This window comes from Bos grunniens, chromosome 15 (assembly GCF_055505025.1).
Source record: "Bos grunniens cultivar Pamir isolate PY7600 chromosome 15, Bosgru_T2T1.0, whole genome shotgun sequence".
Taxonomy (NCBI): Eukaryota; Metazoa; Chordata; class Mammalia; order Artiodactyla; family Bovidae; genus Bos; species Bos grunniens.
Genome location: NC_141179.1, coordinates 28680940 through 28708536, shown reverse-complemented (window position 1 = coordinate 28708536; position 27597 = coordinate 28680940). Strand labels below are relative to the sequence as shown.

The following is a 27597-nucleotide window of genomic DNA, read 5'->3' as shown; positions in this document are numbered from 1 at the left end:
GGCGGCAACGGTGGTTGCCTCTGGGAGGGAAATAGGGAACTGGAGGCGGAGCGAGGGGACTCCCTTTTCACTCTGTGATCTTGTCTACTTTCAGAAGTTTTGCCATGTGTGTGTATGGTGCCTTTTTTTTTTTTTTTATCTTTTAAAAAGAAAAGTTTGCTTGAAAATAAAATGAAAGAAAAAGAAAACCCTATGGGCGTCCAGTGAGGATGGCCTGGGGGAGATGTCCAGAAAGGGTGACACTGAAGCTGCTTTCTGAAAGATCAGTAGGAGTTGGCCAAGCAGAGCGGGCTGGTGGGGCACCCAGGTGGCAGGCAGTGTGCTGACAACATGCCCGGTGTGGGGAAGTGGTGACATCAGAAGGTTGGGGGGGCGGGCCGGGCCAGGGGACCTGGTTGGGGTGAGATCACAGATCATAGAGGCCTAACTCAGCATAGGAAGTGGGATTGTAATATGTAGGTAAAGGGAGCCTGTGGGGTTTACATCAGGGGAAGGTCCCCAGTGGGCAGAACACCCAGACAGGCCTTTCAGGGTGAGAACTAGACTGAGGTAGCAGCCAGAATGCTGTTCAGATGGCAGGGATGTCGCACACAGAACCCCATCGATGAGGGCCTGGTCTGGTTTGGGAATGCAAAAGAGGGGAGCATTGCTGGATGGCAGGTGTATTTTACAGAAGGCTTAACTTCTGAATCCTTCTGGGCTTGGAGAGAAAAACACTGCCTCCTCTGAGCCCACCCAGATTGCAGGTGGGAGCAGGCAGGACAGAACCGAGGTGCCCATCCTTGACAGACCCAGACCAAAATGGACCAGAATTATAGTCCCAAGAGGTCATGATTTTCATGCCATGGGGACTGTCTGTATGAACATCTCTCCCTGCCTCTTGTGGTTTTGCTTTCTCCCTCTGTTTGTCTGTCATTCTAACCTAGTCTGCCCACCACATCCTTACCTCCCTCAGCCCCTGCTCCCAGCCATGCTTCCCAGGGCCTCCATCTGGCTGAGCAGGAGAGTTTGGGCCAGAGTCTGGAGCACCAGGGGATCCAGTGAGCCATCCCACTGGGTATCACTCACTCCAGGCACCAGTGGGCAGCAAGTTCTGGGTGCCTGCCTTCCCACCCCGACCCCCACCCCACTCTTCCCAAGACTGGCCAGGACCACCCATGCTCTCTGCCTTCCAGACCCTGCTGAGTCTATCCCCACCATCCTGGACGGCTTCCATTCCCAGGAAGTGTGGGCCGGCCACACCATGGAGCTGCCCTGCACCGCCTCCGGTTACCCCATCCCTGCCATCCGCTGGCTCAAGGATGGCCGACCCCTCCCAGCCGACAGCCGCTGGACCAAGCGCATCACGGGGCTGACCATCAGTGACCTGCGGACCGAGGACAGCGGCACCTACATTTGTGAGGTCACCAACACCTTCGGCTCGGCAGAGGTCACAGGCACCCTCACGGTCATTGGTGAGTAGGGGAGCACCTCTTCCAGCCCCAGTAAGCTTTGAGAGCGCTGCCTCTGGTGGGGAGGGACATGAGGGCAGCCCAATGCTTCTGGCTGGCCCCAGAGATGATCCCCTTGTTGGGGAAGGCAGGTTGGTGCCCTGAGAAAAGTACTGGGTTTGAAATCAGAAGACCTGCCTTTTAGTTCTGATGTCATCAGATAATAACTGACCTGGGGGAAATCAGATAACCATGAGCATCACCTCTGTGCCCTTTTCTGTCGAACAGGATAATAACCCTGCCCCTCCTACCTCCTAGAGGTCACGAGGGTCATAGGGAACAATGACAGTGACGTGACAAGCTCATGGGGTTTCTCAGCTTCTTGGGAGGAGGCAGTGTCTATACTAAAGGGAACGATGCTGATGCGAATCTAGTAGGGGACATATGAGTCCATCAGAGGTGACATTCAGAGTATTTAGGGATAACTTCTAGGGAGACACTGGGGGTAAACACCCAGGGCAGCCTTTCCAGGACCTGCCAGTTGGGCATGAACTCTGGTCCTTCCTGTTCCTCCTCACATTCCAGAGTCCCAGGGTCCAGGGAGCACACATGGAGAGCAGGAGGCCTTCACAGACCCCTGCTGTTGCTGAGCCCCTGGAAGGGCAGAGGGGCTGAGGTCAGGCAGGAAAACCCCTGGAGGGGGAGTGGTGAGACCGGGAGCTTTCTTCCCCCACCCCACCTCATCTCTCTCTAGGGTTCCCTGCTCTTGGGGCTTCAGGGAAGGTGTTGGCAGAGAGGGGCTGAGACTTGGAGACCCTGTGGGATCTCAGTCTTGTGGGGCAGCAAGAGGCTGAGTCCACGAACTCTGAACCTGATGACATCCTGGGGGATTCAACCTGGGCAGTGGAAAGAGGCTGTCCAGAGGTGGTCCCATCCCCATCCCCCACCTCTGCCGTTGAGATTGACCAAAGAGGCTCTCTGCCCAGCTCACCCCCTGTCTCATGAGCACAGAGCTGCAGGTCTCCAGACCCTCGGCTGGACCAGAGGACCACACAGAGCCCACCTCCTCTGGGCTGACCTTCTGGGTGACATTCTGTCACCCTCAGCCCAGATATGGGCCCAGTCTCCTCCCCATAACCACAGGGATCTTGACAGTTGGGGCACGTTTATCTGCAGTGCAGGGAGGAGACCCTCCCCGTGTGAATTCACTGTAAAGCTGGAAGAGCAGAAAGAGCCCCCAAGAAATGCTCTGGGAGCAACAGTTTGTGATACAAACGCTTAGGTTAAAATGCTGGAAGCTTAGGGGCGGGGGAAGGTCCTCTCGTATACAGACAAGACGTGGACCACAGAGTAGGCAGATAGGAGGACCAGGGTCCGTACCCTCTTCTAAGCTCCATCCAAAATTGTTTGGCCTGCAATGCGGGAGACCTGGGTTTGATCCCCAGGTTGGGAAGATCCCCTGGAGGAGGGCATGGCAACCTACTCCAGTATTCTTGCCTGGAGAATCCCCTTGGACAGAAGAGTCTGGTGGGCTACAGTCCATGGAGTCGTAAAGAGGCAGACATAACTGAGCAACTAAGCACACAGTATTACCTTCACCCCCTTCAACCTCTTCTGCTACACACAAACACACACTCACACTCATACACGCACACTCTCAGGGAACAGGTCAGGAGGGCTGCGTACCCCCATCCTTGGAAAATTAGCACACCTCACTCTGAGTTAATTTGGTGTTCCAAGCTCCAGCTTCAGTACAGACAGGCAAGCAAGTACTTACACACACATGTCCAGGCAGATGTGTTGAAAGTTCACATGCCCACTTCCCTGTACACACATGCGGACATACATGGTGTCTGTGTACACCCACAGGTACACACTCTCATCCTAGACCACATGGACACACAGTAAGTAACCGCCTAGAGCTGTGTGCACATGCTCTGCCCCTGCGGGCATGGATACTCCTGACCCTCTGAGATGCAGAGCTCCCCACCGTCCCCCTCACTGGGCTGGACTGGATAAACAGGTTCAGGGGGAAGTGACATGGCTTTTCTCTGTCTTCCTTCCCCTCTGATAGCCCCTCTTTGCCAGGTTCATGGAGAGGAAAGCAATGTTTTCATATCCCCCTCATTCTGCCACCCAACCTCCCACCCATCCTCCATGAGGCCCTGTGCAGAGGCAATGAGGAGAGAGCTGCTGGCTGGCAGGTCCTGGGAGCCCTGGCTGGTACCTGGGGCAAGTGGAATGCCACCTGCGTCATTGCACACTGATGTTCCCTGGGTAGCAGGCAGAGGATCTGGGAGTGAACAGGCTAAGCAGAGTGTGAGCAGACTCCTGCCTGCTTTGACTGTGCCCACCCAGGCAGGCCTGCCATACGCCCCTCTCCTGCAGGCTCCATTATTGGGGGTCTAAGGCTCCTGCAGGTCTCTGGCTCCTGAAATCCCCAAGCCCATGGAGATCAAGGGAGAGAGGCCAGCTTGGGGCTGGTAACCAGCCAGCCAGTCAATCAATAAACACAAATCAGACAGCAGTTGTGATATAAAGATGAGAGACACCGCCCTTCTTTCAAGTGGCTCACAGTCCAGGGGGAGAGAGAAAAACAAAGTGGTGATCGGAAGACGGTGAGCTTGGTGTTCTGTTAGTTACACACAGGGAGCCTCAGAAGAGGAATCCTTAACCCAGTCTGGGAGGGGAATAGTATCCAGGAAGGCTTCTTGGAAGGGGTGAGTTTGGTGTGAAGGATGAGTAGGAAACAGGCAAAGGGGGCCAAGGGTGCCCTGGGTGTGCAGGAACCACAGGCAGGATGCTGCTCTAGAGACTGCAGAGCTGAGGAGGGGGCCAGGTCTCAAGGGCCTCCATGGCCTTGGATGCCAAGCTGAAAGTTGTTGGGTACCATGCAAGTTATGATCAGGGCAGTGGCTGGCTGCAGTGAGGTGGACCGATGGAAGGTCATGAGGAAAAAGGAGGAATGGAGAAAAAGTTCCTCATGGGTCCAGGCCTGGAGCTCTAGGCCTGCAGCCGGACAGAGGCAGTGGAGGTGAAGAGTAGGGAGTCGACTGATGCATATAAAAGAAGTCAGACCAGCAGAAAGTAGTGATTGGTTATCTGGATAAGCACAGGAGACAGGTGGCGGGCCATGGGTGCCTCCCTGGTTTCTAGGGTGGGTGACAGTGAAAACGATGAGCCAGCCAAGCTTCCGTCCTCCTCATGAGCCAAAGGGCGCTTTCCAACCCCGCCCAGGCCAGGACCCCACATCAGGACAACACAAGCCATCAGAACAACAGGTGCCAAGACATCCTCTGGCCTGACCCTGCCATTTCACAGATGGGTAAACTGAGCCTTAGAGAGAGGAATTCACTCAGTCTGGTTCCCACCCATGCCCCCCACCCTGACACACACACAACACATCTTGGAGACAAAACCAGGGTCTCCTGACTCCCAGGGCCTTTTATGATCGCCACCCACCCACAACCACACTCCACTCACAGTGAGTCCTTTGCTTTTTTTTCCTCCCCATTTCCCCTCGCCTTTCCCCTGCCTGGTCCGGCCCAGACCCCCTTCACGTGACCCTGACACCAAAGAACCTGAAGACTGGCATCGGCAGCACGGTCATCCTCTCCTGTGCCCTCCTGGGCTCCCCGGAGTTCACCATCCGCTGGTACCGCAACACCGAGCTGGTGCTGCCCAGTGAGGCCATTTCCATCCGCGGGCTCAGCAACGAGACGCTGCTCATCACCTCGGCCCAGAAGAGCCACTCAGGGGCCTACCAGTGCTTCGCCACGCGCAAGACCCAGACTGCCCAGGACTTTGCCATCATTGTGCTGGAAGGTGAGTCGGGGCTGGGGGGCAGCTGGGCGGGTGCCAGATTCCCACAGCCAGGCCAGGAGGTACCCCCCCTCCCAACAGGAAGCATTCATCCAGCGCTCACTACACACCAAGGAGATGCACTGCCTCATTCCATCCTCCCACGGGCCCTGCTTGGAGGTATTTTTTAAAAATAACATCTATTTTGCAATTGAGGAAACTGAGGCTTTGGTCACTTGCCCAAGGTCACACAGTTCTGCCAAGGAGCTGGGGTTGAACTCAGGTCTCTTAAACAATAACTCCATTGCCTCTACAAAATTACTGCTGCTAAGCCGCTTCAGTCGTGTCCGACTTTGTGCGACCCCATAGACGGCAGCCCACCAGGCTCCCCCGTCCCTGGGATTCTCCAGGCAAGAACACTGGAGTGGGTTGCCATTTCCTTCTCCAATGCATGAAAGTGAAAAGTGAAATTGAAGTTGCTCAGTCGTGTCCAACTCTTCGCAACCCCATGGACTGCAGCCTACCAGGCTCCTCCACCCATGGGATTTTCCAGGCAAGACTACTGGAGTGGGGTGCCATCGCCTTCTCCAACAAAATTCCTAGAACTGCACTATTAGAGGGTTTCCCAGGTACGCTACTGGCAAAGAATCCACCTGACAATGCAGGAGACCCGGGTTTGATTCCTGGGTTGGGAAGATCCCCTGGAGAAGGAAATGGCAACCCACTCCAGGGTTCTTGCCTGGAGAATCCCATGAACAGAGTAGCCTGGCAGGCTATAATCCATGGGGTCGCAGAGAGTCGGACACGACTTAGCGACTAAACCACTACAAATCCTTTATAGCATTCCTGCATGGAAGGATGGCCAGCATTAATGATTACATACCCATGATCCATGGAGAAAGTGGGGGCCTGGGGGTCCAGTCTTCGGTTCACTAAGATTTAAGCCCCGTCACAGACATCTCCCCCCACCACAACGGCCTCTGGGGAGCTTGCATCTTAAGCCTCAAACTTTCAGCTTTTTGATGCCACCCCTCCCACTGAAATGAGCTGGAATTAGATTCTTCAGATCCAGTCCCTTCAAGTCCTGGTTCCACACATAGTTAACCTCTGAGCCTGTGTGTCTTTATTAATAAAGTTAGAAGAAAGAGGTGGAAAAGGAAAAGTTGAGAGGATCTAACATTTATGAAGCACTTACAAAGTGCTGTGTAAGCGTCTTTAAAGCATTAATTCATTTGTTCCTCACATCCGTACAAGGAGGATATAATTGTTGCTCCCATGATCTCCATCGTCCACAGGGGGATGCTGACAAAACTCAGACATGTTAAGTAACTTGCCCAAAGACACAGAGCTAACAAAGTGACTGAGACTGGATTCAAATCCAAGGGTCTTCATTCATATGCAATAGTAATAGGGCACCCAACAGGGTTTTATGGATAGCACGTGATGAGGTGGGGTGGCCTGGTGGGGACAGTCTCTCCATGACTCAGTGACCCTGAAGGGGGCTCCTTGCACCCTGCAGATGGCACTCCCCGCATCGTCTCATCCTTCAGCGAGAAGGTGGTCAACCCCGGGGAGCAGTTCTCACTGATGTGCGCGGCCAAGGGTGCCCCACCCCCCACCATCACCTGGGCCCTGGATGACGAGCCCATCGTGCGGGACGGGAGCCACCGCACCAACCAGTACACCATGTCCGATGGCACCACCATCAGCCACATGAATGTCACGGGGCCCCAGATCCGTGACGGGGGCGTGTACCGGTGCACGGCACGGAACTCGGTGGGCAGTGCTGAATATCAGGCGCGAATAAACGTAAGAGGTGCCTGTCTACATTTAAATATCAGAATAGGCTTTTAAGTTCCTTTGCCATCTCTGTGGTTACCATTATTCTTGTGGTGATTAGTACTTATTATTAATCGTCATTTTGATTTTAGTAGAGGTCTCTCTCCTGTCCCCCTCTCCCTGCCCCCCGCAAATCCCATCATCCATTCTTGTGTGTGTGTGTGTGTCTGGTACAGTTCACCCTCTTTGCATTCCCATTCTCCTCCTCCCTGCACCCCTCCCACAATCCTGCCCCCTACCCCATCCCTCCCCATCAATCTCTCTGGCTCCAGGTACACTGAGCACTCCACTGGCATCTGCGTCCCATCCAGGCCTTGCAAGGACAGGCACAGGGCAGGGGGCAGTGGTCCAGGCATGCCCTTTGGTAGAGATGTCCACCAAAGCTTTATCCCCATGTGCCCCCACAGAGCCACCCCTGAGATGCTCCAGGAGCTGTGAGCAGCCAGGAGCCAGGGAACCATCTTCTCTCAATCCACCATCTCCTGGCTAGCCTCTAAGACCCCAGCCATGAAGACTAGGGGGTTCTGGCTGGGTGAGGGTGCCCCAAGGCAGGCACCTCCATGAGTGGAGGAAGGAGTCCTCATAGTGACCTTCCCCATGCCTCAGGTCTCCAACTTGCTGTGGTAAGAACAGAGGCTCCTCTGAAGCACTCTGTAGCCAAGTGGGGTCAGACTAGTCCTCATCTGACCCTACCAGTGAGCCCTGACCCAAGAGCAGAAGAGGCTCAGGGGAGTGGGAGGGCCCTGGTCCAGGGGCGCTGGTGGCCGCCGTGGAAACAGGGAAGGGGAGAGGCGAGGTCATGCTGAATTCATCTGTGCCAGGTCTCTGACCCCCACATGAGAAACATGGTCTCCCTTTGACCACCCTCCTGCCCTCTCTGAATTGGAAGGGGACAGAGCTGCCCAGTCATGGGAGATGCCTTGGCCCAGCCCCTCATCTGCTGGGTGAGGGGGGAGCTGGAAGCCCAGAGTTTCATATACCTGCTCCAGCACTAACCCTGCTTGGTAGCCTCTGAGCCTCCTTTGCAATTCCCATGTAACCATCTGCCCACTAACGCAGCCTACGACCCTCCCCATTTCCGCCAGGGTAATCAGAGCCCCTCTTTGTAGCCCCTTCCCAGGGGCGCAGAGAACACATTTATTGTTGAAAGAAGAGCATCCAAGGAAGACCTTCCTATTGTCCTTTAAGTAGTTAATATACGTGAGATCCTTTTTGGTCTAAGACCGTTGTGAGCAAATCGAATGAAAGTAACAGCATCTCGACATTTCCATTTTAACCCCCAGATCTTAATCTCCTCCTAAATGAGGACTCACCCTCCCAGATCCCCATCACTTCTTGGTGAGGCATCGGTTTGCTCATCTAGCCCATCCCAGTAGGGGAATGGATTCTCGCCCCAGGGCATGAATGAACCGTCTCTGTTTGCAACTGTTTGAAGCTAGTAACAGTGAATCCTGGAGAGACCCCGGGTGCCCCCAGTTCCAGCCTCTGCCTCATAAAAAAAAAAAAAAAAAAAAGGTCTCCCTTTCCCCCTGCCGAATTTCCATCCCCTAAGAGTTTCTGAGGCCAAACGACTGAGACGAGCACCCCAGGGCGACGCCTGGCTGTCCCTGGCTAACCGCACCATCACCCGTCCTCTCCTCCTCCCTCCGACTCCTGCCCAGGCCCCCCCAGCATCCGGGCGATGAGGAACATTACGGCCGTGGCTGGGCGGGACACCCTTGTCAACTGCAGGGTCATCGGCTACCCCTACTACTCCATCAAGTGGTACAAAGACGCCCTCCTGCTGCCCGACAACCACCGGCAGGTGGTGTTCGAGAACGGGACCCTCAAGCTGACGGATGTGCAGAAGGGCATGGACGAGGGAGAGTACCTGTGCAGCGTCCTCATCCAGCCGCAGCTCTCCATCAGCCAGAGCGTCCACGTGGCCGTCAAAGGTAGGCTCCCCCCGCTGCCACCCTGAGCCGGAGCACCTCCCTGGTCACCCAGGACTGCAGGCTCCTCTCCGCAGCCGCTCAGCTGGCAGCAGGCAGTCCTGAGTGGAAAGCCAAGAAGAGAAGGCTCTGGCCTGGAGTTTGGAAAAAGTGGGGCAGGGAGATTGCACGGGGGCAGGGGGCACAAGAAGGCCATGGGTACCTCTATGTCCAGTTCCGGCTGTGGGCTGCAGGTCAAGGAAGCGCTGGCCCCAGGGGCATGAGGGGTCAGTGACACACAAGAGGAGTCAGGTCACCTGGTCAGAGGTGATCGGCTATATTGTTCCCCTGTGTCAGCATGGAGCCACCCAGAACTCAGCAGGGCCCATCAGAGACCAGCAGGCACTCGAGGGGCAGGACTCAGAATGGAAGCAGCAGGAGGGAGGGTGGAAGGCGTAGGCACTGGGTGCCCTGACTCCCTTCCGGGGTTCAGACAGGCGAGGCTGCTTTTCCATAATTGACAAGGACCTTTCAACTGCTAAGGCCTTCACTGGTGACTCATATGGTAAAGAATCTGCCTGCAGTGCAGGAGACACAAGTTCGATCTCTGGGTCAGAGATCCCCAGGAGAAGGAAATGGCAACCCACTCCAATATTCTTGCCTGGGAAATCCCATGGACAGAGGAGCCTGGGGGGCTAGAAGTCCGTGAGGTCACTAGGAGTCAGACACAACTGAGCAACTAACACTTTCAGCTGCTAATGCTGCTGGAGGTCTGGAACCTAAAACCCTCATCCCTCCCAGGCCCTCCACGCTCACCTGGGCGAGGTCTGTGTTCTGTTCAGACACCTGACACTGTGCCTGGTACGTGGTAGCCATTCAGTAAATGTGGATTGAAGGAATGAAGGCGCATCAACGAGCAAATAAATGAATGCCTGACTGAGCGACAGAGGTCCCCCTGGGTCAGGGGCTGTGTGGCGCTTGAAGCTCCCTCTCAAACACATTCTTTGAAACTGACAGGCCTGGAGATCGGATGGTGGGTGAGAGCTCGGTGGCCTGGTTTCCCAGGGGGCAGGGTGGAGAGGTGGGGCCTGCCTCCTGGGTGAGGAGAGGTCCCTGAAAGCCAGGCAGCTGGAGTGCTGGGTCATTGGGCCAGTGGTGGCCATGATGGATAAGGGCTCCTGTCCCTTTCTGAAGAGCCGGGGTAGGCTCCAGCATATCCCCAAATGGGAAACATGAACGCAGAGAGGAAGTCAGCCTGGGCCCTCGAACCCACAGGAAGGAGAAAGCTGGGGGCTCCGGGCTTGGAAAGGGCTCTAACATGGGGGGAGGGTCCAGGGGGCCCAGATTCCTGAAGCAAGACAGAATGGAGGCCTTGTAGACAGGAACAGGGGGTCTCAGGGGCATCTGGGCCTTGTGGACAGGAAGGGGGGACTCAGGGGTGTCTGGGCCTTGTGGACAGGAAGGGGGGTCTCGGAGGCATCTGGGCCTCATGGACAGGAAGGTGGGGATTCAGGGGTGTCTGGGCCTCGGGGACAGGAAGGGGGGTCTCGGGGGTGTCTGGGCCTCATGGCCAGGAAGGGGGGTCTCGGAGGTATCTGGGCCTCGTGGACAGGAAGGGGGGTCTCGGGGGTGTCTGGGCCTCGTGTACAGGAAGGGGGGTCTCACGGGTGTCTGGGCCTCATGGACAGGAAGGGGGGTCTCACGGGTGTCTGGGCGTCGTGGACAGGAAGCGGGGGACTCAGGGGTATCTGGGCCTCGTGGACAGGAAGGGAGGTCTCGGGGGCGTCTGGGCCTCGTGGACAGGAAGAGGGGGACTCGGGGGAGTCTGGGCCTTGCGGACAGGAAGAGAGGAGTCTAGGGGAAGGACTGGTTTGGGGAGACAGATGCTGCCTCTGGTTTGGACCCCTTCAAGCGTGCGGTGAAGATGGGCCACCCAGGGGGAAGTGTCAGGACAGCTGGGGAAACGGAAGGTACAGCAAAGGGCGCAGTCAGGGCTTCACTGCACTGCTGCCTGTCACCCGGGCTCTCTTGTCGGCGCACCGGGGCCGAGTCACATGCCCCTCGTGCACCCACCACCTGTCGCAGTGCCAGACAGCGTGTGCTGCTCGAGCCGAAACTGAGACTTGAGTCTGGGCTGCGGTGACTTTCTGGGAAGCCTGGCTCTGAGCCCGAGAACTGGGGGAGGGGCCGTCCTGGTGGCCCTCTCAGGCTTGGAGACAAGAGACGAGACCTTAGCAGCATCCGCCTCCTGCCTCCTCTCTGCTGCACCCAAGTCAGGCAGAGGGTCGTTCTGGCCCCTTTCAGCCTGAAACCTCTGCCCAGCCCAGCGTCCTCATGCCAGCAGGAACCTCCCAACCCCCAGGCCCACCCAGCCTGGCTCCCGGCATCACAGGACGACCTGCCTGTATCCATTTCTGTTACACGCAGTGGACTCAGAGTTCACAGTGTAAACATCACATATTAAAACATCTAACCTTTGCTCTATTCCCTTCGCCCAGCCGCACCAGCGAGCATTCGGCCGGATTCGTTGACTTAAAAAAAAATAATAACAGGGCTCCAGTGAGCCTGGTAGTACTCAGAACATCCTGAAAGCTGCTTCTGCTCATCAATTATTCAACCCCATTCAGGGAGCTATCAGCCCTAATGAATTGAATCTGATGCATTCCGTCTCGGCGACTCGCTGGGCCTGTTGTGATTGTGCTGAGCGACAGTGTCTCCGGCCCCAGGGCGAGGGAAGGGGCGTGCGTGTATGTGTGTGTGTGTGTAATCCCAGAGCTCAGAGCCCCTGCACTGGGCATGTGTGGCTCCCAGCATGCAGCATGAGCTTGGCGTTCACAAGCAGAGATGTGATGTGTGTGTATAGTGCACAGGGGCGTGTGCACACGCAGCCCCTTCCCTGCCCGCAGGGTCTGCAAATCCAGCCGTAGAAGGGGTACAGTCCTCCGTTTTCTCTCCAGATCAGTGCAGGTGCTCTGTGACCCTGTGCCCCTGCCCATCTGAAAGCTTAAATCCATCCTCCCCAATCCTTCCCAGACTCCCTCTCCCCACCTCATTAGAATGCGCTTTTGCAGAAGAATCCATCAGAGCTGATTATGAGCACGCTGCTTGATTAGCTGATGTGCTGTTCGAAGAGCTACTCGAGGAGGAGGAGGGTGGAGGAGGCGCCTCTGGGCGTGGAAAGGGGACCCAACTCTGGGGGAGGGAGGGGACTCAAGGGCAGACCTCTAGACCCACTCCTGCCTGTCTGCCTGGGACATGTGTCCCACCCAGAGGATCAGAGCAGAGACCTAGAGTATAGGGACGGATGCATGGGGGTGAGACGGGGCACTGGAAGCTTAGGATCAGTTGGAAGTCCTACACCCTCATCTCTCTGTAGGGCCAAGTGCCACGGCAGGTCAGGGCAGAGCAAACACTCACACTACTCCATGAGCTGGTAAAAACCCTGCTGACTCTATTCCTTCTGGGACTGCTTGTCTTCTGATGAATTTTCCAAACACTGAGATGAGGCAAGCAGAACACACCAGACACACATGCATGCACACGCATGTGCAGAGGCCTGTGTGCATGGGTGCACACGCATGGACATACTGTATGTTTGTATGTATATGCCTGCAACAGACAGACACAAGTCAGCCTGTCCGCACTTCACACATACCACACGCAGTGGTATATACCCTCAAGGTTCCCTCTGTCCACATCCTCCTGTGAAGTGACATTCCTGAGCCACAGACGGTAGCTGCAGGCGCTACCATAGAGGAGATCCCCCAAGTGAGCCTGCTGTGACCAGCAAGGCAGAGAGGGCGAGGGTGCTTCCACGGCTGCCTGGACTCGGGTGTGTGTGACCCTGACTGGCAGGGGAGAGCCAGGCTGTGAGAAAGGCAAGGTTTGTCTCTGGGCATCCAGAGAGAGTCTTAGTAGGATGCTGAGAGGAAGGCATGGAGATTCAACCTAGATTTGGTGTCTTTAGGGCCCCCTATAGCTGAAAAATAATGTAGCATAAAAGCATCTCTGGGCACACAGGCTGAATGTTTAATTAACTAAGAAAGCAGGGCTGTAACAGGAGCTCCTTGGCCTTGGCCCAGCAAAGGAACATCTCCATCCCCACATCTGAGCCTCCGGAGGCCCTTCAAAACAAGGGCATGAGTTGCTCTCTGCCCATTCTCAGTAAGGCCAGGACCCGGAGGTAGTGCCAGGTCCCTCTGGATAGCAGAGAACACACACATGCAGGCGCACACTCTCCCAAGTGCGCACACTCCTCACCACACTCCTTCCCTCGCTGCTCAACCAGTCCCTGCTGTGTGCTTGGGGGCTCCTCCTTCCCCCCTTTCGTCCTAGAGAATAGGGGTTTCTACGATCATGGGGCTTAAAAGAGAGCTGGTTCCCCGGCCAAATGTGTGCCATTGGCACAGATGGAGATTTAGAAGGAACGCGCTGGGATCCACAGGAAGTGGGCACGACGGATTCCCAGGGGCAGGTTGCCCAACGCACTGCGGGAAGGACACCAAGGATGCTGCTGCCCACGGCCCTGTTCCTCAGCAGAGGAAGCCAGGGGCACTGGAGCAAGCCTCCTCCTCACTGAACAGACAGGGCTCACGCAAGGGCAGTGCTGAGGATGAAGCAGCATCTTTCTGTCCATTTGGGGACATTGACTGTGCCCCACTCTCTTCCAGGCACTGTTCTTTGAACACCGCTGTGCTCAAGACAGGCAAAATTCCTGCCCTTGGGGAACTTACATTCTAGTGGGGGAAATGGTTAATGCATGCAATAGGTAAAAGATGTTTCATGTCAAACAGGGAGTAGGGAGCAGAGTGCCAAGGGGCGTGGAGAGTGGTTTGCAGTTTTAAATAGGGCGGTCAGGGAAGGCCTTCTGGAAAAGAGGGGGCTGTGTTTAAAAAAAAAAAAAAAACTGAAGTGACAATATTCCTAAAATATGAGGCTTGTTACAACTGGATGTGTCAGGCTTTAATGACTGTTGGGTCCAACTGCCCCATTTTGCAGATGAGGAAACTGAGGCTCAGGGGCAGAGCAGGGTGGTGGCTAGAGGGTAGCCTGCTCACATTGCTCTTGGATAACAGAGTCTTTCCCCATCTCCATGCTGCATAAGCATGGGAGCTCCAACTTTGTACGGTGCCCATTCTCTACCAAATAGTGTTATAAATAAAAAGATTCAGTCTTGAAGAGAGCTCATGAGAGACACCATAAAGTGTTTATGGGCTGGGCTGGTGGTCAGCATGACCTCCTCTGCACAATGCCCCCAAACAAGCTGCCGTAACAGCTTTATGGTGGCCGGGGGCCACAGGGACTGCCACGACTGCTCTGTCGTCTCAGCCATTCGAGCCTCTGACTTCTTCGCCATCACAACAGCTTGCTCAGACCCTGCCTCCCACACAGCTGAGAGTTGCCCTCTCACCAGAGATGACTGCGGCCAGAGCAGGGCTTCCAGAGAGAAATCCCGTCATTACATGGCATTCATGCCCCCTACCTTCAGACTGTGTGCTGGGGAGATGCTGGGAGTCAGGGCAGGAGGGTCCCTGTGGCCTGCTGGTAACCCTGAAGAAATTCCTGGGCATCACTGCCATGGAGGTGGTCCAACCCTCAACTTCTTTCTCAGATGGGGGGATAGACACACACACACATTCAAGGAGCCCGTGTCCGCCTCTGAGTGCTGGGAAGACACCACCGCCTCCTCCCAGTTTACAAAGTAGCCCCCTGTCCACACTGCAGGGCTCCTGCCCTGATTCTCGGAGCCTCCCGCTCACAGCCTCCTCTCGGTGTTCGGCGAGCTCGTGACGGAGCCAGGGTCCCTAGGCTTTCTTCTCCTCCAGGCAGTCCTTGTGTGCCTGGACTTATGGGGTTGTGGGAATGCCATCCTGGAGCCGAGGAATTCTGTGAGCAGCTCTGGCCTCTACCACCCTGTCCAAGGAGCTTCTAAGGGGACATTTATCCTCAATACCATACCTGCCCATCCTGCAGCAGGAGACAGTGGGGAGGGGAGTAAGGAACCTTACTCTTTGGACCCCCCCGGGGTTGTCTGGTCATCTGCCTCCTGCAGGACAGCAGTGCAGGAGATCTGGCCATCCCGGCTGACTGTCTAACCCCCAGGATGGATGTTGACTGCTGTCTCCTTCAGTGGACGCTCATACTGCCGTCAATATTATTCTGGGAGACCAGAAGGGAATGACAGCCTGTGATTGGCCCCTGCCTCTCCGCTCAGCCTTCTCCTGCATTCTCACTCATATATTTTGTAGAGCACATGTGTCCTTTAGCTCTGTCCAAATGCCACCTCCTCCATGCAGCTGCAGATGGAACCAGGTGACACGCTCTCTGCTCTGAGTTCAGCATCTGTGTTTTCGGGTGGAGCTTGTTCAGTAACCACCAAGGGAGATGTCTTACCTTCCCGAGCAAATGCTAAGCTTCCAGAGGTTCAATCCACAATTCAAAGCATGTTCCTACTTTCCCCAGCCCACAAGGAGCATAATGCCTTCACAGTGCAGGCATTTCATAAATATTCGATGAATTAGTTAATGAATGAATTAACCTGCCTTAGTAACTTGTTCCGTTATCTAAATCCCTTCTTACTGAGAGAGACGATCTTCCCCTTGCCTGAGCTAAATCTGCCTGCCTCACCGCACTCTCCACTTGCTCTGCTCTCGATGGAAATGGAGTGCTTGGCCATCCATCCCTGAGGCACGGCCTTCTGCTCCTAGGTAGAGCCACCTGCCCCATGCCTTGCTTGCCCCACAGACTCCTCTCATGACTGTCTGACTCTCCTCTCGTCCATGGAGCCGGCTCTTGTTCTAGGACAGCAGGGGCCTGACCCCCGGGGAAGAACTAAGGGAGAAGCTCCTAGCTCCCAAATTATGTCGCATAAACACAGCATCTTGAAACACACGGTAGAGCTCCCTCTTTTCTGGACCAACCCCCATCCTGTGCTTTCCCACCCCTGCTCACCTCTAAGGTCCAAGCAGGAAATGATAGCCAGACATATATTTACTCATCTGACAAGCACTTATTGGGCTCTTTCAATTTGCCAGGTATAATAAATACTGCCCTGTAGGGGCTCCCAGACCTCCCAGGGAGGGTGGTACTGCGAACAGTTACCTCACTGGCGTGTGATCAGGGCCATGATCAAGTGTGGACCAAGTGCTGCAGGGCTGTGCAGGAGGAGAGCAGGCTTCACAGAGGAGGTGGTACTGGAGCCAGGTCTGAAAGGATGAAGAGGAGTTTCCCATGAAGCCCCCTCGACTCTAGCTTTGAGCCTTTGTGGGAAGGAAGGCTGGACCAGAACTGGTTCTGCTAAGCCAAAGGAGATACACTGGCTGGCAGATCTGGGTCTGTGCAACAATTCCATCAAAAAGTCCATGGTGGCCAGAGGACTCAATCTGATCTAAGTTCCCAGCGAAGGGAGGATGGAACCTCCCAGGAAGGTCAGCGGAACCCAACAAGGAATCTCTGGAAAACTTCAGCAATGAGCACTGGGTCATTTCAAGAGTCAGGGATTCAGAGACATCTCATTGGATATATGCAAGACCCAAACCACTCAGAATATGGGGATAAGACCCCAACCCAGAGAGCAGCTGCAGCCAGAGTTTGGGATGCAGAGATCCGAACCATGACCAGAGTCCCAGAAAAGCTGGCTAGACTGAGGACCTGGATTGGGGCTCATGGTGGAGCCCACATGGTAGTTATTTCCACCCAGTGCCCAGCCGTGTTCACTAGACCTGGGCTGATATTTCGGAGCTGTGGGTGTTCCTGGTGAGCTGATGGAGCCCTCATGGCCAGAGTGAAGGGTATGGTGGGAGGTGACGTTGAGAAGGTCAGGTCAGTTAAGGCCCCTGCTTCACCCCGTAGGCCTTGGGGATAATGTCTCTCCTCGGTGTCACTTCCTCTAGACCTAGAACTCTTGACCAGGAACTTTCCCAAAGGTCCAAAGGGCTGCCAAGGGTTTTGCCACACCTGGCCGCTACTCAGGGCCTGCTCCCTACTGAACCCTGAAAATCCTCGGGGTGCAGGGAGAGCCTGGGACATGCATATGATGTCACCCATCCCTTTCCCCTCTAGGTTCATCACCCCACCCTCACCGGCTGTGTCCACTCTGGGTGGGGAGAATAGCAGGCTTCCAGGAGGGATGGGGCTGGTGCCTGGGAGGAGGCTGGAGGACTGTGGATGGCTTGGTAATTTAATTATTTGACTGCAGAAGGAGATCTCATCTACTGGGTGCTCATCCTTGTTAAGCTAATTGTCTGTCTCCTTCTTTCTCTTCTCCCCCCACTTGCCGGGGAAGTCGCTGTGGCCTAATTGAGTTATCATAAAGATAATGGCTGATGCTCTAGCCAGGGCTGAGAAAGGAGGATCCCTCTTACAGCGGCTCAGGCTCCAGACAGGCCCCCACCCCCACCCAGGAGCTGAGATGTGGGCAGTAGGAGGAGGAGGGGGTGGGGAGGCTGTGTGGGTGATGCTTAGCCAGGTGAGTCTACTCAAAGACGACAGGGCTCCCCCTCTGCTCTTTCCTGCCACCCAAGGAGAGCTTGTGTATGAGACAAAAGAGTCTCTGATCTGGGCATGTTTGGGGCTTTCTCAACAAGGCAACAATGTAGTATAAAGAAGAGGTTTCGGACTTGGAGAATAGAGAGATCAGGTTTTAAATCCCACAGTCCCCTCTTATAAGCTGGGTGATGGAAGGCAAATGATTGCTCTGAACTCAGTTCTCTCATCTGTGAAATGGAGACAGCTCAGCTCACATCACATTCTTGGAGGGAGGATTCAACAAATCCTTTATGTGGATAAAGCAGCTGAAACAACCAGTGACGGGAGCTGCCATCCACCTGTCCTAACGTGATGATAATGGAAAGGGCTGGGCTAGGTGACAGGGCCTCCGCAGGAGGAGGCGAGGATACAGCAGCCTGGCTGGGGAGCAGCCCGAGCATCTGGGGCACGTCATCTTTATCCATGCCAGGCCCCCAGACAGCTGGAGATGCAGTTCTGGGATACCACAGTGATCACAGGGACACCGAGGGATGGCAGGGAAGTCAGGGCAAACGCTGAGCAGTGTCAGCAAGCAGACAGGAGTCAAGAAGCACACGAGTCGTCACCATTCAAGTTCCAGGACAAATCTGAAGGTGATGATGAATGCAGGCCAGCCCAGGCCCTGGAGAGAGAGCAGATCCCAGGCCCGGGTAGGCAAGGGGATGGAAGCCAGGGGATGATGTCAGGGCACCCAAGAGATTCTGCATATATATATAGGAGAACAGGCACCAGCACCCAGGGGACTCTGTTTGCAGCCCACACAGTAGGGAGGAGCCAGAAGGCCAGGCAGGGGTGGATGTGCTGCCAGCCAGGCTGGGGCACGTGGGGGCCTGACCGCAGCACCCCCTGCCTTTCCAGTGCCCCCTCTCATCCAGCCCTTTGAGTTCCCGCCTGCCTCCATCGGCCAGCTGCTCTACATCCCCTGTGTGGTGTCCTCGGGGGACATGCCCATCCGCATCACGTGGAGGAAAGACGGGCAGGTGATCATCTCGGGCTCGGGCGTGACCATCGAGAGCAAGGAGTTCATGAGCTCCCTGCAGATCTCCAGCGTCTCCCTCAAGCACAACGGCAACTATACGTGCATAGCCAGCAACGCAGCGGCCACTGTGAGCAGGGAGCGCCAGCTCATTGTGCGTGGTGAGTGGGACAGGCCGGCCCCGTCGGGGGAGCGGGGCCCCAGCTCTGCTGTGGCTGGACACAGGCTCTCTAGATTCCCAGTCTGAATCACAGGCTCAGAGAAAGTTGACTCCAGCTGGGACCTTAAGGATTAAGAGGCTCAAACCTCTTACTCTCTGGGAAACTGAGGCCTTATGAGAGGAAGACTCGGTTGGTCACTGGTGATGTCAGAATTGGTGCTCAGAATTCCCAATGTCCAACCTGATATGACTGGCAAAAGCTCTCAACATCTTGGGTTTCAGAGATGCCTGCTCCCCAATTTTGTAACGGTCCAGGCAGGGCTGACATTACCTAGAAGGTGCCTAGAGCCCCAGGAAACCTATCAGAGACCAAGCTGATCTGTTCCTCCCCCACCCCCCCTCTTTCTGCAGTGCCCCCTCGATTCGTGGTGCAGCCCAACAACCAGGATGGCATCTATGGCAAGGCTGGTGTGCTCAACTGCTCGGTGGATGGCTACCCCCCACCCAAGGTCATGTGGAAGCATGCCAAAGGTAAGTCCCTGGCCAGCCAGTATCTCTGACACAGCCGGGTGGGGAGGGGAGGATGCTAATGCAACTGAAGTCTAGTCCCTACGCAGGACTCCTGGTCCTAGGTTCTGAGCTCTCAGGGACCCCAGGCTATACCTGAACAGGAGGTCCTCCTCAGCCACCCACAAGGGTCTATGGATGAGGAACAGCTGGGGTCATGCTAGTTCTAAATTTCCTCTTGTCCCTGTAGATTGACCTCTGCTGTCTTCTCTCCAGCTCTAGAACTCAATCCAATCCACTTTCCCTATCCCTCCCCAAGTCTCCCCAGCCCGCCCTGGGGTCCCAGAGCCTCATCGACCCCTGATCCTTACTTGTCAAACCTATTCTTGGATCTCTGCCCTTCTTGGAACCCAACTTCATCCCAAGGATGCATTTGATATCTGACTAAGTCCCACACCAACCTCTTATCCTTACTGTGTCCATGGCTGACTCTGGGGGAAGGGGAGGAGAGATTTGAAGCCCTACCCACCCCCAACCTTGGAGGATGGCTGGCCTCTTTCCCAGGCCTGACTGCCTAAGACCAGGCAAGTACCACACAAGGTTCAGTCTTCCCTTTGCCGATTGCCAAGTGGCCCAAAGATAACTCTTTCTTCCTCTCCAAGAAATTCAGCCCAAAGGAAGCTCAGTGCCAAGGCGGGCATCGAGCTGAGGCCCCGAGTCCATCTCCATTCCTCAGATCTGGGGCAGGCTCAGACCTCTGTGAGGGTCTTTCCTGTTTCCCAGGAAACAGGAACTGTGTGAGCTCCCAGCCCTTTGGGGATGCTTCAGAATGGCCCTAAAGCAGCAAAAGAAAGGTGCCAGGCCATTCCTTGAGGCACTGCGATCCTCCCAGCTCACTCCCCGACCCGGCCACCGGCCCTCCTCTCTTCTGCCTCCTTGCAGGGAGCGGGAACCCCCAGCAATACCACCCAGTGCCCCTCACCGGCCGCATCCAGATCCTGCCCAACAGCTCGCTGCTGATCCGCCACGTCCTGGAAGAGGACATCGGCTACTACCTCTGCCAGGCCAGCAACGGCGTGGGCACCGACATTAGCAAGTCCATGTTCCTCACCGTGAAGAGTGAGTTTCGCCCCCATGAGCCCCTCCCAGCACTCCCTGATCGCAGGCCAAGGCCCATCTCTGCACTCACCCTGCCTCCCCACCTGGTTTCCCTTGCTCCTTCTCGGAGAGGGAGGCAGGAAGGATTCCTAGGCAGAGGTGGGCTTAGGAACTCTGAGGAGGGATTCAAAATCACTCTCATCTGAGACAATGGCCTCACTGTGAATGGCCCCAGCTCACTCTGCTCTTATCATGATAAATAGGTTAGGTGAAGTCACTAAGTCATGTCTGACTCTTTGTGACCCCAAGAACTGTAGCCCACCAGGCTCCTCTGTCCATGGAATTTCCCAGGCATGAATAGTGAAGTGGGCTGCCATGTCCTTCTCCAGGGGATCTTCCCAACCTAGGGATCAAATTCGGGTCTCCTGCATTGCAGGCAGACTCTCTACTGACTGAGCCAGTAGGGAAGCATTTACTATACCAAAGTATCATGTGACAGCCTATTTATTTTGCTCTGTAGGTTGGCAATTCCATCTGAATAGTCATATCGAACAATTTTTTTTTCTGTTATTTAATGTATGCCTGCTTGTGTATAACCTGTTAGTGGCTTAGAAAAGAAGAGATCATATACACAGTATAGGAGAAAGGCCTGTGGGATCTGGGTTCTGATTCCAGGTCCACCTTTTGATCTTCCTGGCTTTGGGCAAGTGACTTCACATCTTTAGGTTCCTTTCCTCACCTGTGCTAGAGGTTCGTTCCCAGCCCACTAGGCTCACAAAATCATTGTGCTTAACCCAGAAAATGATCGTGGAAAAGGGAAGACAATTCAGAAAGGGCAAAAGAGCAATACAACTCACCTTAGCTCGGTGCCATACCTCTGGCTTCTAAATCCCCAGACCTAGAGTCGGAATCCATCGCCTTGAAGTCTGGAATAGCCTTGAGTTCTGTTAAGTCACCCACAGACATTCCTACTGGGCAAACCTATCCCTTCATGCTGTTAGGGGTCTATGTAGTAGGCCCCTAAGAGTCATGTCAGGACAGTGTCTGAAACAGACCACAGGCCACAGAGAAGAGCAGTTAAACCCTGAGTTTTAGCATCTGACCAAGCCAGCTGTGACTCTGGGCATAATCACTGTGACCTCTCTGGGTTTTCCTGGGCTCTGTATCTCATGTTCCTGCTGTACAAAAATGAGAGTCATGAGAGCACCTTACCTGTTATGTTTTATATCAAAAGCAAGTCAGATGGCGTGTGTAACGCAACCAGTATTGTACCTGGCACCCAGTAAGCCATCGGAGAGTCAGCCACCAGTTTTGGTTTTAATGGGAGACCCTCCAGGGTACGTGTAGGAAAGGCTGATGAGAGCAGTGCCCAGAGTGCGGTCTGCATCTCCCTGGAGGCCCCGCCTTTAAGAGTCATAGTTTCTTTATCGTTTGCCGAACCCGTGTTCAGCTCAGCACAAGACGGGGAAGCCCCGGCCATCGATCGATGCTCAGGGAGCTCCAGGCGCCGGAATCCCCGCCCTGGGGAGCTGCTTCCCTCACACTATCAAAAAGCACTTTGTCCTTAATAAAACCAGGCAATCAATCTACATCCCTCAGCCAGGGAGAGGAGAACACTGCTAATTCTGTCTGCGTGAGGCGAGAGGAATAGTAGGCACCTCGTGGAACTAGCCTGGCTGTTTGATCCTTATCTCCCCACTGTCAGCAGGAAAAAAAGAGCTCAAACTCTCAGCCCCCTTTTTTTTTTTTGGTTTTTGCTCTTTTCCTCTAAGTTAAAGGATTACACTAGGCAAGCGTGGCTGTATCTTTGGGCCCATGGTTCCTCTGTGTCAATGAGTCAGACATGGGTGATGGGGGATGTGGTGATCAGGAGGTGGGAGGTGTGTGAGGAGAACCAGTTCACATCAGGCTGTTCCTGATGTCCTGGGGGTCCTGGGCAAGTCACCTCCCCCCGCCCCCCAGACTGCATTTGTCTGAGCCGTCTGTCCTCACTTCAGAGCCCAGGCAGGAGCTACAAGAGCATGTTTTGTAAATCCAGGGCAGCCTCATGAGCACGTGCGTGCAGCAGCAGATCACACGCTCAGCCACCCACATTCACAGGAGTGTCCACCTCTGGCCCCTCTTCCCAAGGGATGACGGCAGCTCCGCACTCCTTGTCACTGGTGGGCAGAATCTGGCCCTTGATCCTCCCGCCACCCCCCCACCCTTGTCCTGTTTCAGCCGCTTTGTCACTTGGCTCTGCCTCCTTCCACAGTAAGGCGCACTCACAAGGGCTTTCCCTAGGTCTGCATCTGCACCGTCCCACAAACTCCTCCAGGTTTTTCCCACTCACTGCGCCTCCCTCATCTGCCACCTGTGACACAGTCTCTCTGCCCTGCTCATCCAGCCCTCTGCCCTCTCCTCCTCCAACCTCCCCACAGGCTGCCGTCCAGCTGTGCCCCCACACCGTCTGCACACCCGGGGTCCCCCAAACCATCACCCACAGGTGCTGCCTCGGATGGCCCTTTCTTCACAGCCTTTCTCCATCACAATGCCTCCTCCTGTTTCCACCCTACTCTCCCCAGTGACCCGCCAGCCACACTAAAGGCCCCCACACCACCCCAAAAGCCAGCAGGAGAGCGGGAAGCAGGAGCTGGGGCATTTGAGGTCCAAGGGCAGTCAGTGTGGAGGCTGAGTGAGGCCGGGGCCTCTGCTGGGGGCTGGAGGTCTGACTGCTTTTCAGTGGTGGCCTGAATCATTCACACAGCACCTGGCTGCCAGAAGAGTCTCCTGTGACCATGGGACACTGCCGGGGGTGGGAGGGGGACGGGGAAGGGGCCAGGGGCTCCCAACCTTCTTTGGGAGCTTCTGCTGTGCGTCCTGCTGCTTTTCTGTGGGCACACTGCTCCAGGCAACCTACGCTCAGCCCCTCCCCAAGAACATCCTTCCCGCCAACCCCCACCTCCACCTCCCCTGCCCTCTTCCTCCTTCAATGTCCCTCAACCTCTCCCACCTCCCCACAGGCCACAGGTAGATGGGGAAAAACCCACAGGATCTGAGTGCGTGGGTCACACGAGGGATTGCCAGGGCAAAGCCCTTCCTGGTCATCCCTCAGTCCATCTCAGACAGCCCACACCAACGCTCCCCCGCTCACCTGCAGGCCAGCTACGGAAAAACCTGCCGTTTGCAAAGTCAACGGCACGGCTTTCCTTGATGCGTCTAACACTCTCAGGAAAATGTTGCCCCTATACGGCTCCACATTGTCAGACCTCACACTCATGTGACCTGTCGGAGGGCAAACTGAACTTCATCCCCACATTAGCCAAGTAGAAGTAAGAACATAATATAACAAAGAGACATACACCATAAAAAGCATTCACAGGTCAAACTGGACATTTGTGGTTGACCTCTGTTGGAAAGTGTCCTCACCATTGACCCCGATGGTTTCCAATGATAACAGAGGCTCTCTGGGCCCTCACTAAATAATCCATAAAACTCTGTGGATTAGAGCACAGACTTTAGAACCAGACAAACTGGGGTTCAAACCTCAACTCTGCCACTTGATAGCTGTGGGATCTTGGACAAGAAATGGTCTCTGTAAGCCCCAGTTTCCTCCTCGGTAAGTTTGAAGCTATAATGACATTTACTCATTGGTGAAATTCAAGTGAGACACGCACTTACATCATTAACACAGTACCTGGCTCAAAACTCACATCCGATAATCATTAGCAATCATTAGTTTTAGGTGCTGAAAATCTAGTGACGGATAAAATGGAGTTGCTATCCTCAGGGAATTTAGTATCTTGAAGAGGACAGACATACATCCAAAATAGCTATGGTACATGAAGCGATAGGAAAGTGTGAAAGTGTTAGTCACTCAGTCATGTCTGACTCTTTGTGACCCCTTGGACTGTAGTCCACCAGGCTCCTTTGTCCATGGAATTCTCCAGGCAAGATCACTGTAGTGGGTACCCATTCCCTTCACCAGGAGGTCTTCCCAACCAGGATTGAACCCAGGTCTCCAGCATTGCAGGCAGATTCTTTACCATCTGAGCCACCAGGAAAGCCCATAAGTGCCTTAAAAAGCTACAAACAAGGGGATACAAAGAGAATCAGGATCGATTTTAATTTGGGTAGCCATCAAGGGAATATTAAGAGAAGTTCCACAACAGGAGTAGTTGCTAAGTAGGACTTGAATGATGAGAAGGATGCCGACAAGAACCAATGGAAGCAAAGGTCATTCCATTCCAGGATGAGGACAAAGTATTGCGAGACTGTGGAGGCAGGCAAGTCCATGCATTCCAGGTGGAACTTAGGGTTTCTGGTGGAGAGTGAAGGGAGGATACTGCTACTGCTAAGTCGCTTCAGTCATGTCTGACTCTGTGCAACCCCATAGACGGCAGCCCACTAGGCTCCTCTGTCCCTGGGATTCTCCAGGCAAGAACACTGGAGTGGGTTGCCATTTCCTTCTCCAATGCATGAAAGTGAACAGTGAAAGTGAAGTCACTTAGTCGTGCCTGACTCTTAGCGACCCCATGGACTGCAGCCTACCAGGCTCCTCCGTCCATGGGATTTTCCAGGCAAGAGTACTGGAGTGGGGTGCCATTGCCTTCTCCATAGGCAGGGAGAGTACACATGAGGTGCTTGTGGGTTTTGGAAGCAAAATGCTTTCTTTCTATGCAGTGTTGACTCTTAATATCAGGCACCAAATAAGAGTTGCAGGAGCCCAGGAGTCTAGTGCAAGTTGGGATTCCAGAGCTGGTTCTTGGGGTATTTCTTTCCTCAAGGCCTGAAATTTCTAAGAGTTTGTTAGAGGGAGCAAACAGCTTTCCTAGTCCCTGGACACGCTTGTTGGCAACCATCCAGGCCCAGCTGGTCCCCAGTCCTTCCTGACCCCCAGGATGTGGGTGCTGCTGAGGCCATGCATACCTAAGCGGACAGCCCAGCCTCAGCACTGTCACAGCACAGCATTTGACAGTTTACAAAGCCCATACCCAGCCTGTGGTGTTGGCGCACGGTAGTTCCTTCTTGGGGAAGGAAAGATCCTGGATCAAGGTGACTGAGTGATAGAATCCCAGCTGAGACAGGTGCTTGCCTCTGTGGACTCACATTCTGATAGAGAGAGCACAGACCAAGAGATGGAAGACTGGCTGCTGGTCCCAGCTCTGTGACTCACTGGCTCTGTATCCACGAGCCATCCTTTCCCTTCTCTGGGCGTCAGTTTCCTCATCTGTACAGTGAGGCCTGCACTAGAATTTAGTGCATAGCTGACCCCAGGGTCCCCATCGGCTCAGACAGTCTATGATTCTAGATATGCACATGGTCCTTTCAGGGCACCAGGCCACCTCCCAGAACTGGGTTGAAAAACAAATGTAATTAACAGATGAAAACACTGCGTCCACGGGGCTACCTTTTATCTCCCTGTTAAAATGTAAAATGAAACAAGAAAGATAATGACCAAAAGGAGGAGGAGGCAGTCCCTCCTCCATCTGACAGTGGGGCAAAAGTAAAGCATCTTCAGAGAGAATGCTTCACCAAGAGTCAGGTACAAAGAAATGCCACTTAGTCTGAGGTGCAAGAGCCAGCTGTGTTCTGATGCCACTGCTGCATGGGACTCAGTCGTCCCTTTGTGCCACAGGTTACCTGACTAGACAGGCTCTGTTTCACCCCCAGACTCCCCTCCACTCTTTGAAGGCTCCAGTGATGGGCCCAAGGCAAAGCCCACGGCCGATTAAACCTATAAGGGCTCTTTGTTTGGTCTGGGTTTTGATTTGTTTGTTTAGCAAAATGTCAGACCAATTAAAGCCAGATCCAAGAGCCCTCCAGAGCTCACAGGCAGCTGCAGAACCACAGAATTCAGGAGGGAGGAGAGGAGGAGCCAAATGGGGAGTAGGGGGAGTGGAGGGAGTGGGGCTCACCCTGGCGGAAGGAAGTCCGGGGCCTGGGTAGACCAGGTCACCTACCAGCGGTTGACCATTGTGCAGAGGCTGGGATGCAAAACCTTGGAAAGACAACTGTGTATCCAATGACCTGAGATGGTCCTAATTTCACACTTGCTCAAAGGAAACTCCTTCTGTTGGGCAGAAGCAGCCCCTCCCTTGGACCTGTTGGCCAGGGCTCCTGCTCTAGAGCTTCTTCTGCCCTCCTCAGCCCCCACCCTCCCCACAGGGCAAGGAACCTATAACCAAAGGACACGGCTGCCCAGAACCCACTCCTCCCTTTCTCGACCATGCTCCAGGCACCCAGGCTGGAGACATCCTGTCACCAGGCCAGGCTCCCTCCTGCGGCCCCCACTGAACCCTGGTCAGGAGGTCCCAGTCTGAGCCCACCCACCCTATGCAGGACCCAGGGAGGCCAAAATGAGTAGCTGTAGCTTAGCAGACAGGAAGATCCTGACCAGGGAGACAAGAGTCCTGATTTCCTGTCCCCATGTGCCCCTACTGCTTCTGGATAAACCGGGGTCAGTCCCTCTCTCTCCCTGAGGCTCAGATTGCTCCTCTGTTCAGAGAAGTCATGACCTTTTTCTCCCTTTGCCTCAGCCCCTGAGGCATAAACAGAGCTCAACGAGTGAGTGATACTTGCTGTGCCAGTGGAGGCCTGGTGGGGCATGTGAGCACAGTTCCAGAACCTACCTTGTAGAAGCCCTTGGTGTTTCAGGGCAGCAGTCACCAACTTTTTTGGCCCCAGGAACCGCTTTCATGGAAGACAGTTTTTCCATGGCTTGGGGCGGGGGGTGGTTTCAGAATGATTCAAGTATATTACATTTATTGTACACGTTATTTCCGTCATTATTACATCAGCTCCACCTGAGGTCAGCTGGTCTTAGATCCCGGGGTTGCGTGCTCCGTCGTGTCCTACAACCCTTGCAGCCCCGGGGACTGTCCTCAGAACGCCATCAGGCTCCCATCTGGGCCTCTCAGGTCGACGGAGACTTGAGACCTGCAAAGTCAAGATTCTGAGAAAACTTTCTCCTGCTCGTGTGATTCATGCCCAGGTCTGCCACTCCCACGGGCAGCGGGTGCCCACCCCAGGGCCAGGTGCTGTCCACAGCGCTGAGGGTGTGATAGGGGTGAGCTCCCCGCAGAGCAAGGGCAGTGAAGCCCACAACCTCCCACCTCAGGCAGCCCCTCCAGCTCCACGGGGACTGGCTGTGACTGTCCTCTTGGAAACTCGGCGTGGGGAATTTCTATCACACACTGGAACCTTGTGTTTGCTCCCTAGAGCCACTGTAACAGAGTTCCACAAACCAGGTAGCTTAAAAGAATTATATTCTCCCACAGTTTTAGAAGCCTCGAAATTCCAGGTGCCAGCAGGGCTGTGCTGTCTCTGCAGGCTCTAAGGGAACCTGTTTTTCTTGCCTCTGCCGGTGGT

At 54.7% G+C, this 27597-nt stretch overlaps 1 protein-coding gene across 3 annotated transcripts in view; it reads left to right on the top strand.

Moving 5' to 3' along the window:
* DSCAML1 (DS cell adhesion molecule like 1) overlaps positions 1–27597 on the top strand; it is a 369715-nt gene that overhangs the window by 276440 nt on the left and 65678 nt on the right. The window contains exons 5-11 of one of the 3 annotated variants that reach the window (XM_086339404.1): positions 1176–1454; positions 4980–5255; positions 6751–7047; positions 8732–9004; positions 18365–18643; positions 19054–19173; positions 20092–20268. In XM_086339404.1, the coding sequence (XP_086195530.1) occupies positions 1176–1454; positions 4980–5255; positions 6751–7047; positions 8732–9004; positions 18365–18643; positions 19054–19173; positions 20092–20268 (1701 nt within the window). Of the gene's footprint in view, positions 1–1175; positions 1455–4979; positions 5256–6750; positions 7098–8731; positions 9005–18364; positions 18644–19053; positions 19174–20091; positions 20269–27597 lie in introns of those variants that run through there. The other 2 variants (XM_086339405.1, XM_086339406.1) reach the window with 2 other exon arrangements.